The sequence below is a fragment of the Limulus polyphemus genome, unplaced genomic scaffold (genome assembly GCF_000517525.1).
Source record: "Limulus polyphemus unplaced genomic scaffold, Limulus_polyphemus-2.1.2 Scaffold6244, whole genome shotgun sequence".
In the NCBI taxonomy this organism is placed as follows: Eukaryota; Metazoa; Arthropoda; class Merostomata; order Xiphosura; family Limulidae; genus Limulus; species Limulus polyphemus.
Window position 1 is genome coordinate 15,219 of NW_013671854.1, and position 14,624 is coordinate 29,842.

General features: G+C 31.0%; 1 protein-coding gene across 1 annotated transcript in view; it reads left to right on the plus strand.

Moving 5' to 3' along the window:
• LOC106473517 (band 4.1-like protein 5) overlaps window positions 1-14,624 on the plus strand; it is a gene marked incomplete at its 5' end in the record, with an annotated part of 32,337 nt that overhangs the window by 8,292 nt on the left and 9,421 nt on the right. Inside the window, 8 exons of the mRNA XM_013934199.2 lie at window positions 3,542-3,700; window positions 4,352-4,521; window positions 6,501-6,653; window positions 8,017-8,366; window positions 8,857-9,096; window positions 9,949-10,045; window positions 10,959-11,021; window positions 12,967-13,024. Of these exons, the coding sequence (XP_013789653.1) occupies window positions 3,542-3,700; window positions 4,352-4,521; window positions 6,501-6,653; window positions 8,017-8,366; window positions 8,857-9,096; window positions 9,949-10,045; window positions 10,959-11,021; window positions 12,967-13,024 (1,290 nt within the window). The remainder of the gene's footprint in view (window positions 1-3,541; window positions 3,701-4,351; window positions 4,522-6,500; window positions 6,654-8,016; window positions 8,367-8,856; window positions 9,097-9,948; window positions 10,046-10,958; window positions 11,022-12,966; window positions 13,025-14,624) is intronic.

Consider the following 14,624-nt stretch of genomic DNA (forward strand, 5'->3'; position numbering starts at 1 on the left):
TTTTGAAATAAGTTCTTAAAGTTATTTTTCCTAAAACATAGAACAGTAAATAAAGAAGTAAAGCAAACAATTATTTCTTATAGTCATGACTTTTGTACACAGTTACTGCTTGGCATAGGTTGCTAAGCCTTTAAAAAATTTGCACGTTGAGGATATGAAACAAAATATTTTTTTTAGGTTTTATATATACATTTGAATAACTAAAAAATCATAAATTACTAAATTAATACCATAGAATTCCACTATAATTTATCAAGCTTAGTAACTAAGATGTATTTTAGTCTTCAAAAAATATGAAATTTTGAGCAGACTAATGACACATCTTACCTCATTGAAATATTGGTTCAAAAGAAAGAAATGGTGCCAAGCCCATTAAAATGCCTGACAAAGCCACCAGGGGGACATTCTGAGCTTCTGATTGGTTATTAATGTCATATATAGTAGTAAGTTTATATAAAGGAGCGTTTCCAAAATCGGAAAGAGGTGGGTGGGGTGCCACTTTGTTTGACTTATTAAATGAGTAATATTTTAGCAAATTGAAAGGATAAAAGGCTCTTATTATATATTATAGCTTATCAATATCACTAATTTTAGTTTCTAATTCGTACAAAACTACAGACTTAATATTTTAACTTCACAAACATCTAATTTGGACCAGTGCTTTAATCGACCTACCATATGACACACAAAAATTTATGTTTGTCTGTGTTTTTTAATATTTGCTTTTAAATTAAGAAATTGAATAATATATAATACTAAAATTTGAATTATAATATACAGTATGATACCAAAGTTATTGAAATAAATTCATGAAATAGTAGTTCAATAAAATTTTGAATGCAAGTCAACAAACAAGATAATATGGCCTTTCACTCATGACCCATCTCAAAAGGGTTAAAAGATTATGATTTTTTTATACTTATTAAGTTATTAATTTTTCTAAAGTTTTTCATACTGATTATGGAATAAGACTTAATTTAAAAAAATTTGCATATTATTGTGATTTTTATATTTCTCATAATACTTCAATTTCCATCTTATGAATCATTTTAATCTCTACAAAGAGATCATCACAAATTTTCTTGCCAAATAGTAACCATTGTACTATCTTTGTTTTTCTATGATTGTAGTGAACTTGTTTGCACAAAATTACATATAATCTGTCACATACTTTAACAAGAATCTTCACTAGTTTATGTAATCTATCGCATGCCATAACAAAAATCTTCACTAGCTTGTGTAATCTATCGCATGCCATAACAAAAATCTTCACTAGCTTGTGTAATCTATCACGTGCCGTAACAAGAATCTTCACTAGCTTGTATAATCTGTCACATGCCATAACAAGAATCTTCACTAGCTTGTATAATCTGTCACATGCCATAACAAGAATCTTCACTAGCTTGTATAATCTGTCACATGCCGGCATGCGATAGATTATATAAGCTAGTGAAGATTCTTGTTACATAACAAAAATCTTCACTAGTTTATATAATCTATCACGTGTCGTAACAAGAATCTTCGCTAGCTTATATAATCTATCACGTGTCGTAACAAGAATCTTCGCTAGCTTATATAATCTATCACGTGCCGTAACAAGAATTTTCACTAGCTTATATAATCTATCACGTGCAGTAACAAGAATTTTCACTAGCTTATATAATCTATCACGTGCCGTAACAAGAATCTTCACCAGCTTATATAATCTATCATGTGCCGTAACAAGAATCTTCACTAGCTTATATAATCTATTACGTGCCATAACAAGAATCTTCACTAGTTTATATAATCTATTACGTGCCGTAACAAGAATCTTCACTAGTTTATATAATCTATCACGTGCCGTAACAAGAATCTTCACTAGTTTATATAATCTATCACGTGCCGTAACAAGAATCTTCACTAGCTTATATAATCTATCACATGCCATAATAAGTTTTATCTCGTAAAATTTAAGGACAATTATTTTTAACAAAGAATTAGTTTATTTAGTTTTAATAGATTAATCTTGTGAAAATTTGTAGGGAGAAACTCGTAGAACACTGTTGGTATTAATTTTAGCTTGCTATAGGTTTTGTACTATGTTGAATATATAATACATAATCCTAATTGTTATATCCAGAATGTCTATTGTATTAAACAAAAGGTAATTCAGAATTGTCTTTAGAAACAACCAAATGAGGCTGAAATTAAGAAGGTTAGTCTCATGTTCGATCAATTAGTTGAATGAAACACTGCTAAATAAAGGAAGAAAATGTAAATTAATTGAGTACAAGTAAACTGCAGCATGTGTAATCAGCAGATAGAAATACACTTAATCAAAAATGGGATTTCCACAAGAATCCTTGGCTTTCTCAGAATAAACCGTTTTCCTCAGAAGTTAGTGTAAATCATCATACTATACATTCTCTCTGTAATTGACCAATTAGAAAACAGGCACCAAAACATGGAAATATCCCTATTTCATGCAACAGTCACAAGTTGGTCCTCTGTACACAAAGTCAGGTGTCCCATGAAACAGCAGATAAGTTACTTAGCTAGTCAAGCTACAAAATCTTAACACCTGAAGACAAATTTAACACATGACTTTAACTAGACTTAGGATGTTCCAAATTGAATCTTGGAAAAAAAACTTCTAAAATTTTGTAGATATGAAATATATGCTATAGGAGAGTAAGGTATATACTACACCTCCAGAATTTGTGTGAAAGCATTTGTTTAAACATTTATCATCTCACTGCCTATATGGGAACTTAAATTTTTCATTTTATTATGTTAGTGTTCAAAGTCAAATATAAATGCATTTAACACATTCATAGTATGCACATTTCAGTTAAGATAATTATTTTTTTAATTTTTGTTTCTAATATTTATTTGCTTACATTTTGCATAAACAATTTATAATTTGTTAGCTACAAGAATTTTGGTGAAAAAATAAGGTTATTTTTTTTTCACTACTGAGATACACAAGTGTATTTTCGCTACTGAGATACACAAGTGTATTTTCGCTACTGAGATACACAAGTGTATTTTCGCTACTGAGATACACATTAACACAGGTGTATTTTCACTACTGAGTACACATTAACACAGGTGTATTTTCACTACTGAGTACACATTAACACAGGTGTATTTTCACTACTGAGTACACATTAACACAGGTGTATTTTCACTACTGAGATACACAGGTGTATTTTCACTACTGAGTACACATTGACACAGGTGTATTTTCACTACTGAGATACACAGGTGTATTTTCACTACTGAGTACACACTGACACAGGCGTATTTTCGCTACTGAATAATGCTTACAAAGCTTTATTTGCTAATGGATCGAATGTTATACATAAACAAATAAAACAGTTGTTAAGAAAGGATTATGAACTGGTTTTGATAAATGCGATTTATTTTTAAAGAATATTATGAAATATTGACATTTGCACAAGCCATTGATTGACTTCTACACATGTACCATGTATGATGTTTATATGAATGTATAATGCGCTGTGACATCATTAATATATGAAACTGTTTATTACAGGGTAAAGATGGCAATGAATACTCATTAGGCCTAACACCTACAGGTATACTTGTTTTTGAAAACTCTACAAAAATCGGTTTGTTTTTTTGGCCTAAAATAACAAGACTGGATTTCAAGAGTAAAAAATTGACTTTAGTTGTGGTTGAGGATGATGATGAGGTAAGTAATGATAATTCGAATCTTTCATATTTATACTTTTGTATATTACTTTGTTTCACTAGGAAGAATTATTTAATAAATATAATAAAAATTGTAGGGTTGTCAAACTGAAGGTTAATAAAATTAGTTTTAATTTTTTCCACTGATAGTCCAGGTTGTTTGTATAGATATTTGCAAAATTATTTGAATTATAAAATGTCTCAAAATTCTGTAAAGCCACTTGAAAAAGTTGTTTTTACAGAAAAACGCTCGTAGTCACTCTGATTGGATGAGTGTTTGAAATTAATTAAAAATATTGATTTTTACCTAGAAAAAAACAACAAAATCTGAACTTAAACCGGACTTGAAATTCATTACATGGGAATTAATATTAATTTCTAATCAATGCAAGCCATCTACTTTGAAGAAAGTCGAAGTAAAGACAACAAAAATATGAATGGCAAAATTCTTTAATGTAAATATGTACGTTAAATAAAATTAACTGCTCTGTGACTTAAATTTAACATTCTTAATTTTATTAGGACATTACAAATGTTCAAACCAGATTTCAACTTCATTAAATATAAAAGTGTCTGTTGAAATTAATCATGGGTGAGTGTATGGATACATCTTGTAAAGTGAGAAGATAGTAAGTGACGGTTTTGGTTCTAGGGTCATGAACAGGAGCACACGTTTGTTTTCCGTTTATATAATGGCAAAGCTTGTAAACACCTGTGGAAGTGTGCTGTGGAGCATCATGCTTTCTTTAGGCTGAAAGGTCCTGTAAAAAATATGTCAACAAGACAGAACTTTTTCAGGATGGGATCTAGATTTAGATACAGGTAATTAGGGACCATTTATTTATTTGTGTCTATTTTAGTGCATTTGAGTTCACATAAAAAAGATAATCAATCTTCAAAACAGTTTTAAAATAGCTTAATTCATAAATGTTCCTCCCGAGGATACATTAAAAATGTTAAAAATTCCTGAAACCATTCAAAATTATATTTGACAGGTTCATTTTTCTTAATTAATGACTTTTTTGATTGAGTGTATTGAAACAGTTATTGTAATGTTTGTACTGATAAGTGAGAGAGTAACTTACACTTATAAAATGGCAGAAGAATAAAGTACCATTATGAATGTTCTGTTTAAAATAAATACAAGAATAATTATTGTAGGATATTTTGAGTTTTTTTTTTCACGTGTATAAAGTTTTAAGTTATTGATTCATGATGCCATGTAGATCTAACACTTTCTCGTGGATTCACAGTTGAGCATAGCTACAATTGATTAAACACTCCACCGAATACACTAGCACAAGGTGAAACTTACTACTGCTTATGTGTTTTATAATTGTTACAGCCACAAGGTCCAACTAGTGGGTTATGTTTACTTAAGGGAGTGAACCATTTCACAGTGTTCTTGTGTGTTCGAGTAGCTCGATGATTTTCTGATTTCTTGTTTAGTTACCTTAGGCTTTAGAAAGGAAACATTTAAAACAAGTACAGAAAATTGTACATTCATGTATATGTATGTATGTATAAATTTATCTTAATTTTTTTTTTTTACTTTATAAGTAAATTTATGATAATGTCTGCAGTTGCAGAAACTGTGATAAAATCTGTATAACAATTGGTGAATTCAATTATTTTGTTTGAATTTTTCTATTTTACAGGTTGATCTTTAAATGTATTCTGTGTGAAAATAAACTATATTTGGATGCACACATCTATTTTAGCAAGCTATTATTTTTCACTAAAGCGCATCTCAAAAACCAAACACGAGTATTAAAAAATGCAAATGCTAAGCGGGAATTACATAAGAAACGTGTTAAGAAGTAAAGAAATAACTCATTGATAGAGATATTCTGTCAAGTACTGCCTAGTCAACAAGATACAAATAACCTCACTTGGATTGAATGGAAATGACTAACCACTTGTTCTTTTTGAAACTTTTTTTATTACATTACTTGACCATTATATCTTGTCTATAACCATTAATTGGCATGGTCGCAGTCAAATTATGAATTCTCATAAATACATATTGCTGTAATAATTTCTATTGCTTGCTTGGTTCTCTTGAGTATTTTGGTAAAAGATATAACACAAAGTCCAGAGTACTTAACAATAACAAGATGTTTTATTTCTAGAAGTTGAAGTACAACAGTTAACTAACATTCACTGATATGCCTGACTTCACAAACAAACTATATCTAAACAGAAATTCCACTTACTTTCTGATTTTATATATCTGTTTTTTGTTTAAACAGAAATGTAATATTCATGGCATTTAACTAACTAACTGTCTAATTGGTTATCCTTGAAAAACTGACCAAATTATGCACTGATTACTTATTAACTGATTAACAAACTTAATTATTCGATTTAGCGTAGCACACTTTCCGTATATGGGTCAAATTGTTTCCTAAACTTTGGAGAAAATTCCAGACATTAATGCCAATATTATACAAAACTTCCTTCCAGCTAAACAACAATGCAAATTTCTATAAATACCTAACTATAAAAACGTGGGCCACAACAATACTTACTTGTAAGCTGTTCTTTAAACAGGACAGCACTCAGGCAACAGTCCTTAGGCTTTATAAACCTATAAGCCACCTTATATGTAATTTTTCTAGGACCTTTTCTCTAGTTTTAGCTTCTTATTTCATTCTGTTTCAAGTTTTATCCAAAAAAGAAAAAAAAGTAGTCTGAAATATAGGTTTCAATTTGGATCATCTTATACTGTTCAAACTTTAATTTAAATTTTGTGTTTGTCAGATAGAGGTTTCAATAAAATGTTATTAATGTCTTTTTAGTGGTAGAACAGAGTTACAAGCTACCCAAAATCGAGCTAGACGTACTGTACAGTTTGAACGTCGTCCAAGTCAAAGGTATTCTCGTCGAATTACTCATGATCGCCGTAGAGAAACTGCAAATTTAAAAGACAGTAATGAAAGTAAGACAAATAGGTGAGTTATTTACATCGATTTCAAAAGCTTGTGACGTATGTTAATAAAAATACTATTGATTTGCCAATCCCCTAGAATAAGGGGTATAGCACTGTCTATATTGGTTGAAGTTCTTGAGTTTGTAGGTCAGTCACCTTACCTTGTACAGTCATTAGTGTTAGTTTTAGAGTAGACTTTATTATACCAACTATATAATGAATCAGAAAGCTGTATGATAGGAAAATTTTATGTATTGCAGTTGACCAATAGAATAATATAACGGAGAGTAATTAGGAGTCTAGAGCCTGCGGGTACACCTACTTACTGGTGATATTTGTTCACTAGCAGGAATTCTTAGTTTTCATGTTTAGCATTGTGTTTGATTGCAGAGATTGAGGGTGTGTCCAGGAATTCTGGAGAGGAGGCTCACTAGTACAAAATATAGGAAGCCCCTCCTCCACCTATTTTGCGGTTAAATAATTAGGGCTGAATTGGTGTATTGTAGGGCTTTTCTGAGCATAATAAAAAAAAAAATCAAGTGTACATGAGTGTGTGTGTGTGGTGTCATGGTTAGGTTTTTTCATGAAAAAAAGAGGAGCAGATTTGAGATTTCTGAAGCAGTATGTGGTTTCCTAGGTGTGTGATGTGCAATTCCGGAGGTTTGAACATCAAAATTATTTTACTGTTGTAATTGTATGCCGATGTGACTATAACAAATGCTCTAATTAATAATATCCTGTGCTGTTAAGTCCCTTTTAATGTTTAAAATTTGTATACTCTTAATTGTCGTACATAATAGGCTAGTATATTATTGAATCTTAATTGTCAGGAAAATTTTAGATTTTGTTAGAAAGTGCACACTTTCCAAATCACGAACTGTCATTGATATTATGTACTAGAGAGGGCGTGTGTTAGTCTCCAGGATTTACAAAATCATCAAATTCTACATATATAAAAACTCTGCCTAAATTAAACATAAAGTGATATGTTTTAATATAGTTTGGAAAGGTAGAGATAATGAGGTGTTTTAAAGTTGAAATTAAATACACATATCTTATTTATTTCTAAAATATAAGCACGGTTTCTTTTAAATTTCTAAAAAAAAATGTAATTTTGGATGTTGTAGTAAGATTCTTCCACCTCTAACAGTGTGAGGATAAAACTTCAAACAGCCAATACAAATCATACATGTACAGGAGAAGTTTGAAATATTGTGTCTAATTTCTTAGAACCAAATGAATGACATTACAACATCTAAAACGTCTTTCAGGTGTTTGTTTTTCATGTATAATGAGAAAGTAAAATCAGTTTTAATGTTTGAATAAATCATCGCTTAGCCGAATCTTGAAAAGAAAAATGTATGTGAACTTTCTTTGAAATCTAGAGTCTTTCCAACTCTTGCTGCTAATGTTGCTTCAACACCAGAGGTCACCACTGCTGTTGACAGCACAACCATTACAACACCACCAGTAACTAAGGCCTCAGAAGACCAAGCATTACCTCTGACCACAGTGTCTTCTGTTCCTTCATCACCCTCCATGGTCACTTCTACAGCTAGCAGTGCTCCTATATGTACTGTAACAGTGGTCAGTTCCCCAGAGGAGAGGCTGGACACTCTTATCAAATCCTTATCTAAGGAGAAGGCTAGTGAAGTAAAAGGAGATACAAAGAATGAGTATTCAGTATCTCCTGTGTCGGGGAAGAATGAAGATACAACTGCAACAACGATGTCAGGTCTGTAGAAAGTACAAATGCAATTAGGTTTTTTAAACTATACGTAGCACAAAGTGGATGTTTCTGCACTGGGAAACAGATTAGCATCCATTGCCATGTGTCCTTAGCCTAATAATTTACTATTCATATGAATATCCAACCTCCTGGTCTACATAAAATGTCAAAACACTTGCTCTTATGATACAGAGTAAAAGTATAGTTTCATTTGTCAAAATTCTAAGCACTGTAACTACTATGGAATGTTTCTACTTTTAGTTTATTTTACATATTGAACAAAAGTTTGAAATGAGTATTTGTGTGAAAAAGTTTATATACTTAATCCTTATTAGGGTCATAGACAGACAGACAGATGGTTTATTTATAAACACATTTTCTTAAATGAATATCTAAAGAACTTTAGTGTTTAGCCTCCCCTTTCAAGTGATGATATTATGGTTTACAATTAATTAATAACTTGTAATCAAAATGTTTGTTTATTTGACTCTAACAGAATCTGAGGTTTTAGCAGCGAAGTTGAAAGGTTTGGATTCCACCAGTTCTCCTCAGTCCAAACGATCTGTGTCTAATGCCAGCAGCTCGAGTGCTGCTAGCTCTACTACTAAAGATGGGAGCATTTTAAAAAATAACCAGATGTGGCCTAGCAGTGGTGGTGGTGGAGCTCGACCCATTCCTCCAGACCAGATGAAATGCAACATTCTTAAAGCTAAAGCTGATGAGGAAAGAAGTAAATGTATGTGTTTGAGATAATTTTGTTTATGACTTCAAACCTATAGAATAAAGTAATTATCATACTCGTGCCTGTGTGTTTACAAGTAATTATCATACACATGCCTGTGTGTTTACAAGTAATTATCATACACATGCCTGTGTGTTTACAAGTGATTATCATACACATGCTAGTGTGCTTGCAAGTGATTATCGTACACATGCTAGTGTGCTTGCAAGTGATTATCGTACACATGACAGTGTGCTTGCAAGTGATTATAATCACTTGTAAGCACACAGGCGTACGTACGATAATCACTTGTAAGCACACAGGCGTACGTACGGTCGTACGTACGCCTGTGTGTGTTTGTAAGTGATTACCGTACGTACGCCTGTGTGTGTGTTTGTAAGTGATTACCGTATGCCTGTGTGTGTTTGTAACTGATTACCGTACGTACGGCTGTGTGTGTTTGTGTATGTAACAAAGATCTAAGTCTTTCCTTTCAACATACCCCAATTATGTTTAAAATTCTGGCAGAAATTAGGATAATTTAAACCTCTGTAAGTGCAAGGCAGGCTTCACTTAATTAATAATAATCTGATCTTTTATTGTATCTTGTCAGAATATATTACAAAGGTAAGATTTAATATTAAAGCAGTACTAGCTTGACAGATAATAAATGTTAACTTTGCTAGGTAAAAGTTAGTAAGATTTAGTCATTCTAGTAGTCAAGGAAATTTGTGTAGATGCTCTTCTTGAATATTAAACTCATTCTTCACTTGCCTTTTTGTTTTTAACAAAACAATTAATATAGTACACACAACACGGATTGTTTATAAAATATAACTATATACATTCAACTTGTTTGTTTTTTAGGTGAAAAGTCTGAAAAACCTGAAAATCAGTATTCTTTGCTAAGTAAAGAAACGATACTGACAACAAAAGACTCAAAAACAATTGTTATATTAAATAGGTGAGCGATTTACAAAAGTTAAATACAAATTTCAGTTAGGGTTTATAAGTTTTAAATTATTATTATTATTATTATTGAATTTTATCATGCTTAAAGGTAACTTTCAGTTGTTTATTTGAAAATGTGTCATGGTTCAGATGCTTTCCACTTCATATTTGCTGGATGAATCAGAATGGTAGCTACATAATCATTTAACTGTGGAAGAAGAAAAATGTTATAATTGAAAGCAGAGTATTAAAAATAAGTAACCCTCAATTTCTGGTTTTTACATATCAGCTATCAGAAAATAAATGTACATTGTTTGAGCCAGAATAAGATTTCAAGCATACTGGGAACATAATTATTGATAATTAATAATATTAAAAATAAGTAACCCTCAATTTCTGGTTTTTCAGTCTAGGCTAACTGGCTTTACATATCAGCTATCAGAAAATAAATGTACATTGTTTGAGCCAGAATAAGATTTCAAGCATACTGGGAACATAATTATTTATAATTAATAATATTAAAAATAAGTAACCCTCAATTTCTGGTTTTTACATATCAGCTATCAGAAAATAAATGTACATTGTTTGAGCCAGAATAAGATTACAAGTATACTGGAAACATAATTATTTATAATTGATAATACATTGTTCGAGCCAGAATAAGATTTCAAGCATACTGGGAACATAATTATTGATAATTGACAAAACTATTTTGTGTATTGCTGTCTTTTCGTAGAATCTGTTTAATAATATGATATTTGAAGTTTAAATAAAGTGTATATAGCTGGCAACCTTGGATTTAGTGTTGTTTTGAAACTACAAACTTACTCTCTTAGATACTTACCAACATGTTTATATACTAAGTAACTTTTTCTGCTTTTAATGTTCTTTATATTTCATTTGTTTTTAAATTTGAATGTTTCCAGTGATAGCAGCTGCAATGGAAAACTAAAAAATGGTGACATGCTAACTGAAGATATCCAAAAACAGTACGTATCAAAGATAATATTGCTTTCAGTTGCTATTTTCAGTGCACGGCTTGGTGCTTAAATATTTTGTTATTTGACAATGTGGTTGTTTTAACTGTTTGTACTTTCTAGAACAAAAGAGTTTGAAACCTATTTTGTTCAGTTGAAAACTTTTTGAGAGAGCTTTTCTTTGAAAATACTTAATCTTATTATAACTAGTTGGATTCAAAATGCCTGTTGGCTTGAGAATCTTTGAGTCTTTTCTTTAGTAAAATAGTTTTACTGAAACTTAACTGCAAATAGATGGTTAAGCAAAAACCTCTAAACACTTATTTTGTCTCAACGAGTTTTGTTAATTACAAGTTGAAGATATGAGCAAAAAGAATGAAGTAACAGAAAATAATAAAGACTAAAACGGACCATCAGAGCTGATGAGTATTTCAACAATAGAATGTATGCATAAGTGGCACATGGGTGTTTATGCATGGTAGGTTTTTGCTCTCTGTTAATTCTTGCACGAACTGGTTCATGCTACTGTAGTTTATAAATTTTGTTTGTAAGTTAAAGAACTTGAAAAGTATAAGTTTATATCCTGTGCCAGTAAGTTGTATTTGTTTGTGTGATTAACTTCTTCCGTGTCAGGTTTTTTATGGAAATGAATTACAAGAAAGTCAGATTTTTTTATTTGTTTTTTGATACTTGTACATTACTGAAACAAAAGTTCTTGTATGATCTGTTATTATATTCCTGAACAACATATACTCAGTGAATAAATGTTGTTTATCTAGATTTATTATTTCCAGAAAACTACAGTAAAGAATAGAATGAAACTTAGTTGAATGGACGGCAACTACCTGTTGTAGAAACACAAGTGTAGAGGTCAGTGTGTGTGTGTATGGTGTTGTTGGTCTTTGTAGTATTCTAGTGGATTGTGGAGAGCATGTTATGATTGTTTTTATTATTCCTGTTTCTGATTGGTAGAGAGTCTTCTTCAACCAAAGGTAGCCATAGGTTACTCACCCCTAATCTACAAGAAGTCTCTCCAGGGATAAAAAAACAATCGTAACACGCTCTTCACAATCCACCAGAATACTACAAAGACTGACAACACCATACACACACACACACACTGACTTGAAGACAAAAGGTAAAGGTCTTTCGAAACGTCGTCCTCTACACTTGTGTTTCTACAACGGGTAGTTGCCGTCAATTCAACTAAGTTTCATCATGAATACTAGAAATGTTTTTGTCCAATGTTTATGATACATTATTCAGAATAAATTCAGTACAAACAACATTTCCAACGCCATCTAGCGAACACTGATTGTAATACATAATAACATGAATAAATTCGGGAAAATAATTAAAACGATGGTGAGAAATGATTTAACCAAATTAACTTGGGCAAATATTTATTCAAACATGGAGGGGTGCTTGAGTTATCTTGGGCCAATCACAGAAGGTGTTAAGAATTTGTAGAAGGTAACCTTTATTGGTGAATGTCTTGTGATTGGCTTTGTCTTGCTTGTATTTAACATACATGCCTGTTTAATGATATAGTCTTTAAAAGATTTTTGCTGGTTAATGTGATTATGCATTAGTTTAGAGGCTCGTTTGCTTAATGTTTATTCATACGTATTTTCTAGTGCACTGTAAATTCTTTTTTAGTTTGTAAAAATATTTTTTTTTTAACAGCTTTTTGTTGTTTCCATTTGCTCCTTCACATGGTTTTAACAGTGTAATTTTTTTAACACTTACCGCTACACATAAGTTTGTGCTGCTTACACTTACTGCTACACATGTTGTTAACAGTGTTGTGTAATTTTTTTAACACTTACTGCTACACATAAGTTTGTGCTGTTTACACTTACTGCTACATATGTTGTTAATAGTGTTGTGTAATTTTGAACATTTGCTGTTTCATATGTTACGTACATTTTTTATTTATTTATTTGTTTAACAATAGGAATGGATGTTCTAGTATCAAAGAAGATTCATCCTGTACCAACCCTTTTTTTTCTATGGTGGGTATTTGGTAGGCAATTTAAACAAATATTTCTTTGGTTACTGTGCTGTATATTCACACAAACTGTTCTTACAATTACATATATTAAAATCTCTCTCTCTCTCTTTTTGTACTGTACTTATGTCATATGTAAAAATATTAATAACTCATTTAATCTTCAGTATTTTACCAGATAAATTAGGGTATATTCAGAATTTTTGTGACATTATGTTAAAGTTGTGATAGTTCTAGTAAATATAAATGATGATTCTGTTTTAGCTATGAATTATCCACTGTGATATACTCTGCTAATGAAGCGGTATTACATTTCTTTACTTGTAATTTCCTTTCGGGCATATTTTTCTATATTATGAGTAAAAAACCAATTTTTTTTTGTGGCACTACGAAAGATATAAATCTTTATAAGATATTTCAGCTGGTTATTTTTGGTAACACTGTAATCAGTTTCCATGACGACGGTACTTGTGTTACCGAAACTAGTGGGCTGAAGTATCTAATAAAGATTTTATTGTTCATTGTGTCAAAAAAATGTTTTGCTTATTTTACTCTTCATTCCTGTGTTTGATATGCCATTAAAACAAACTTATACATAGAATTTTTTTTAATTATCAAACGTTGTAGTACCAGATGTTTAAGTAGTCACTTCGACGGTTCAGAAGTGTGCATTCACAAAATGAATCGATAAAGTGTTGTGAAACAGTGTATGTAGATCAATTTCAACCAACAGTACATAACCTACACACTCGTATATGTTCTTATGACATCATGGTCGCGTTACATGATATCTAAAGGTATAAATGATATTTCTCAAAATCATATTCTAGAAGTTTTAAACAATGTGTGTATTGTCTTCTGCGCGTTCAAACTGATATACACGCCAAATTTCACATTTGTTCCTTGATTTTTATAACACGGTCGTCTGAACTACGGCAGTGACTTTTAAAACATCTGTTGGTTTAAAAGGTAACTAATGTATTAAGAATAACTTTTTTTATTTTATTTAACTATTATTTAGTTATCTTGCAGCATTTAAGTCTACTGTAGAAAGTAATGTGAAGATTTTTTTTTTTTTTACAAATTAAGGTTAAATATGGGCTTTCTTAAAGCCACAAGCAATGAATAAACCTGGAGTGTTTCTGTGAGGCAACATTAGGTACATGTGAACAACAACTTAAACACTTCTACAACCCTACTGGAAGTTACTTTAATGAGTAAAACATGCAAGTTACATAATTTCATTCAAGATGGACATCTCGTGTAGGATTACTAATGATACTAAATACTTAGAACAACTAATTCATATATTAACAAGTATGCTTAGAATGTTTACTCTGAATTTTACCAAACTGTAATCCACCTCTTGTTCTAGTGTGAATTTTATTAAAGAATGTAGTCTGTACACAGTAATCCACCCCTTGTTCTAATGTGAATTTTATTAAAGAATGTAGTCTGTACACAGTAATCCACCCCTTGTTCTAATGTGAATTTTATTAAAGAATGTTGTCTGTACACAGTAATCCACCCCTTGTTCTAATGTGAATTTTATTAAAGAATGTAGTCCGTACACAGTAATCCACCCCTTGTTCTAGTGTGAATTT